This window comes from Penaeus japonicus, unplaced genomic scaffold, assembly GCF_977035675.1.
Source record: "Penaeus japonicus unplaced genomic scaffold, GWHDUDI00000001_assembly GWHDUDI00000004, whole genome shotgun sequence".
Classification (NCBI taxonomy): Eukaryota; Metazoa; Arthropoda; class Malacostraca; order Decapoda; family Penaeidae; genus Penaeus; species Penaeus japonicus.
In genome coordinates this window covers 14,588,119-14,593,118 of record NW_028234406.1, presented here as the reverse complement: position 1 = coordinate 14,593,118, position 5,000 = coordinate 14,588,119, and the positions used below count along the sequence as shown (strand labels likewise).

General features: G+C 39.6%; 2 protein-coding genes across 2 annotated transcripts in view; one reads left to right on the top strand and one right to left on the bottom strand.

Moving 5' to 3' along the window:
• Positions 1 to 2,414: 2,414 nt before the first annotated feature.
• LOC147471928 (uncharacterized) lies at positions 2,415 to 3,685 on the top strand. The gene is made up of 2 exons (XM_086535781.1): positions 2,415 to 2,850; positions 3,618 to 3,685. Exons 1-2 carry the CDS (start codon positions 2,526 to 2,528, stop codon positions 3,683 to 3,685), a joined length of 393 nt encoding a protein of 130 aa, XP_086391907.1. The 5' UTR covers positions 2,415 to 2,525.
• A 1,101-nt stretch (positions 3,686 to 4,786) lies between these two features.
• The window catches only part of LOC122253183 (uncharacterized), a 3,491-nt gene continuing 3,277 nt past the window's right edge, over positions 4,787 to 5,000 (bottom strand). Inside the window, exon 3 of the mRNA XM_086536085.1 lies at positions 4,787 to 5,000. This exon is cut by the window's right edge and continues 456 nt beyond it. The gene's annotated coding sequence lies outside the window, so the exon portion shown is untranslated.

Genomic DNA, 5,000 nt, shown 5'->3' with positions numbered 1-5,000 from the left:
AAAAAAAAAAAACAAAAAAAAAAACAATAACGTGTCATCAACATATCTGAAGTAGTGGCAAGGTTTGAAACTTCAAAATAAAGAAGTATTTGAAGATAGTTTCTGTTTTCTACACTGAAGAAAGTTTTGTTTGTCTCAATGCTGGAAAAAGGATGTTTCTTCTGGCAACATTGATCCTAAGATTCATTATCAGCTTTCGCTTCCCAGTTGGAAGTTGTACAGCCAATATTATATATATACATATATACTGTATATACATATATACATATATATATACATAATTATTGTCACAACTGCGAGATTAGCTAGGATTTATTTTGTTGTTGATACATGTGAGTTGTTTTATGGAAAGGATATTATGCTGTATGTATGTATGCATACGGATCATTGTAACCGGGCAGGTACACGAGGACCCAACTCGCGAGGAAGGTACACCGTACGTCAGAGGCAGCATGTGACCTGATTGGTCGGTGTACAGGAGCAAGCATCGCCGGATGCTTGCCCTGATGTCGGTGCAAGATAGCGACCCCTCGCAGCTCAGGTCACTCTTGATTGGTCGAGGTCTGATGTTGAGGAACGGGGATACTTGGAGTTGGCACGATGACCAGCTAGAAAAGGAGCGATTTTCAAAAATTTTGTCAGTCAACACTCAAAAGTGAGATCACCACACTCAGACAAGACTCAACAATCAGCACCTGACCTCACCTGAGCTACCAGCACCTGCTCCAGCTTACCTGCTCCAGCTGAAGCTATCTAGAAGCCTCCAAGGAAGAAGAAGAAGAATCTACAAGAACTCTTTGAAGGAAGAGTTATAATCTACATTGCTAAGTGGGTAACACTTATAGCAAGAAGAAGAAGAATTACCTGACCTAATCCCAAGTGGGCACCACTTATGCCAAGGAGTTGACATCTTGAAGGAGTTGGCATACTAAAAGAGATCCCTTCAGAGTAAGGGTTTTGACACTCGGCTCTCTCGAGCCAAGCACCTCGGTGCTACAAGAGATCCTTGTAGGCACACACCTGCCCCCCCCTGTCCTTTACCACCACTTTTCGGCGTCAGGATAACACCGTTTGTTTCTGAAGGCGAACCCTGCGGTTTACCCGGCGAAGGCCGGGGTCTCAAAGGGGTCCCTTAGTTGGGATACTGGAAGAAACACTCGGAGGTTGCCACCTTTGTTAGGCATAGGGAACGGCGGCAGGCCACTCTAACACTCCTGCCAACTCTAGCTAGACACCGTCTACATAGCCAACCTGGTTAGGCTCCTCAGAGATAAGAGGTTGTCAGAGATAGAACTTAATCTGACAACTCAGGCAGGACTTGGACTTTTTGCAGTGGTAGGATCGAGCTATGCGTTGGGAACCATGGCTTCGACCACCAAGATTAAAGTAAACTTAGATGGAATCCCAACGATGACCAAAAAGCACGAACTGAATACTCTGATATTTGGCAATGGCATCCACTTCTTGCGGATAATAGACAACAGAAATGGCTACCTTGTTTTGCCTAAGTCTTTGCAAGATGCTGACAAAATCATGGCTCCCGAATTTAGGCGAAAACTCCTGTCCTCAGGTTTTGCCCCCCAGATGCCTCTAGAGACCAAAGCCAAGATGACCATTGTGGTGAAAAAAGTTGACACTTACATCACCAGCCATACTAATGAAGAGATAAAGGAAGAATTGACTAAGCAATTGAATACCAATATTGAAGATGTATACAAGATGCCACAGCATGGGATAGTTAAGATACGATTCCCAGACATCCTGACTGCCAAAAAGATCAGAGAGCAAGGACTCATCCTCTTTAACTACAGTATTAACCCTGCCCAGATCGAGGAAGAGCGATTCACCAGAGTCATTCAATGTATGAGTTGCTATGAATATGGTCACGTCAAAGGGAAATGCACAAAGAAGAATTCTGAAATATGCAGTGAATGTGGTCAGACCGGGCATCGGTTCACATCATGTAAAAGTACCACGAAAAAATGCCTAAACTGTGGAGGCGAACACAGAACTCTTTCTGGAAGCTGCCCTATAAGAAGGAAGGAAATTACAAAAGTCGAAGAAAAGAAGCAAGAGAAAGAAGTGCAAAAAGAGTCCAGACTACTCAGTGAAGTAGTGAAAAACACTGCAAAGGCTACAGCAAAGGTCGAGAAAACGATCAAAAGACTGCCAAAGCCACAGCCGAAATAACAAAGACGGCTATCAAAGAGACACAGCCTCCAATTATGCAGCTGCCAAATAACCTAGCTGTCAAGACCCTGATCGCGTTGATGCACGCTCACCTGGCCAACCTTGCCCAACCAGGCTGCTTTGCAGAACAAGCAAAGCTAGCCTTGAGGCGTAACAACCTTCCCGAAATGGACCTTCCTAACGACGTTAAAGGCGCTGTCACACTAGCACTTTTCCGTCGTTTTCTTTCGTCAATTTTCAAAAAATTGTCAATTTTCGGAGGCGCGCAGTCACACTAGCGCTTAAGCACCAGGAACCGTCGGCTCAGTCACGCGATAACCGCTCAGTTGTAAACAATGGATCCGAGCAAGCGACAGTGCGCAGCAATGCTAAACTTTGTCGTAGCAGTTGCTGAGCGTAGGAAAATTCAACCAAAGAAACGAATTTGGGTCCGTTCATGGTTGAAAAGACGAGAGACTGAGAGTGTTTACCATCGCCTCGTCAAGAAATTAACCTTGGAAGATCCTAACGAAATGAAGAAATGGCTTAGACTGGACAAAGTGCAATTTGATCACCTCCTTCATCTAGTAACACCCTTAATTCAAAAGAGTGATACTAAGATGAGGAAGGCAGTGACTCCAGGAGAACGCCTGACCCTTACTCTGCGATATTTGGCAACAGGTATGTACTATATAAAACAAGAATCTCTATTGGTGGTATGATACTTTTAGAATTTCCCACAGTACTCAGGGCTGTGATTTCTAGCCTTTACATTTAGTGGAAACCCATGTAATGTTCATACTCCAAGGAACCACATATACAGTATAAAGAAAAAAAAAAAAAAAAAAAAAAAAAAAAAAAATATATATATATATATATATATTATATTATATTTTAAAGCAAAGTTTTTGGGCAGTATTATTCATATGAAATCAATATCCATATGCTAAAAAAAAAGAAGAGGAGACTATGAGATACTATGCCTTCAGCTTTTTCTAGCTTTGATGATATCTTTTTGTTATTCCACTTATTTTTAACTAAAAGTATGAAATCTATATTTTACATCACATGTTGAGTAGGAATTATGAATAAACAAGGCTTGTAAACTTGAAATTCAAGTTTCATAAATTTTTAGAGAAATAATTTATTCACAATATAAACTTACAATAGGGCCATGACATTCTTTTGCTGTAAATACGTGGTGAAGATTTGTTGTTCTTTTTGGGGAAGAGGGGCAGCAGCTCCTCTTAAAGGGGGTTACAGGGGAGAAAGCCCGTTAAGTTATGGAGGCCATAATTACGATAACATTATATATCCTTGATATGATGTGGCCGTATTGTAAGGCTTTACTGATGCATTTCTTCCGAGACAGTTTATCTTCAACTGTAGGCATTATTATTATTTGAATTATTATTACATCTTCTAATTGATGTTCCTTTTCTTTATAGGTGAATCCCAAACATCACTAGGATACCAGTTTAGGATTAACCATACACATCCCACGCACACAGGCTGAATGGAAAGACGTTGCTAAGAAATATTATAGTCTCTGGAATTTCCCAAACTGCATTGGGGCTCTGGATGGAAAGCGAGTCCTTCTTGCAAAGCCAGCGCGTTCAGGATCAGAATTCTATGACTATAAAGGTCATTTTAGCATAATTATGATGGCATTAGTTGATGCCGATTATAAATTTATGTATTTGGATGTTGGTGCTTGTGGTCGAGCTAGTGATGGCGGAGTGTGGGAGAGATGCAAATTGAGGGAAGCTCTAGACAGAGATGCATTAAATATTCCTTCCTCCTCAACACTCCCCAACTCAGACAAAGAGGCTCCCTTTGTCATTGTAGGAGATGAGGCTTTTCCATTAAAAACATATTTAATGAAGCCATTTCCTGGGAGAGATCTGACAAATGAAAAGTCAATATATAATTATCGTGTTTCCCGAGCCAGGCGCACATCAGAAAATGCTTTTGGGATTTTGGCAGCAAGGTTCCAGATATTCAAGAGACCCATCTGCACAACTCCAAATAATGTGAAAGACATTGTCTTTGCCGCAGCTGTTCTTCACAACTATTTGAGGTCTCACTCAAAGAAGACATACTCTCCCCCTGAGCTCTTGGATAGAGAAGACCTTCAAAGACGTCAACTATCCCTTGGTGAGTGGCATCAGGCTCCTCAAGGTGGGCTAGAAAGACTACCAGTTGTTGGACGTGGACACAGCAATAATGCACGAACAGTCCGTGAAACTTTGCTGTCTTACTTCAACAATGAGGGTAAAGTGAGTTGGCAAGATGAAATGGCCCTCCTACATTAATGTGGCACCTGAATTTATATATATTTGTCGTCAAGATTGTTATGTTGTATACTATACTCAATAAAGGAAAGAAAGGTTTGACAAACTATCATTTTCTTCAATATACCATAATATCATTCTGAATCAAGGAATCTCCAAAGAAAATCAATACATATATATATTTGTAGTCTTTATTTCTTTACAAAAAAGCAAATCAACATTCTGAAAATAAATCTATAATGTATAAAAAATATTTGGTATTAAATGTAAAACAAAATAAATCAAAATATACAAAGTAACTAAAATAATTCATAAAACCTAATATAAAATATGACTAAGACTAGAGAAAAACTTCAACTAGTTGTATATCACATATCATTTACATGCAACTAAAATAACTCTTAAGACCTAATATAAAATATAAAATATGACAGACCAAAGAACAATCTAAACTAGTTTCATATCACATTTCATTTACATTTAACTAAAATAACTAATATAAAATTACTAAGACTAAAGAACAACTTAAACTACATG

Excerpts from the sequence above, each read along its gene's own strand:
- LOC147471928 (XM_086535781.1), top strand. The coding sequence starts at position 2,526 with ATGGATCCGAGCAAGCGACAGTGCGCAGCAATGCTAAACTTTGTCGTA. Across the intron at positions 2,851-3,617 it reads TCTGCGATATTTGGCAACAG|GTGAATCCCAAACATCACTA; the intron begins GTATGTACTATA and ends TTTTCTTTATAG.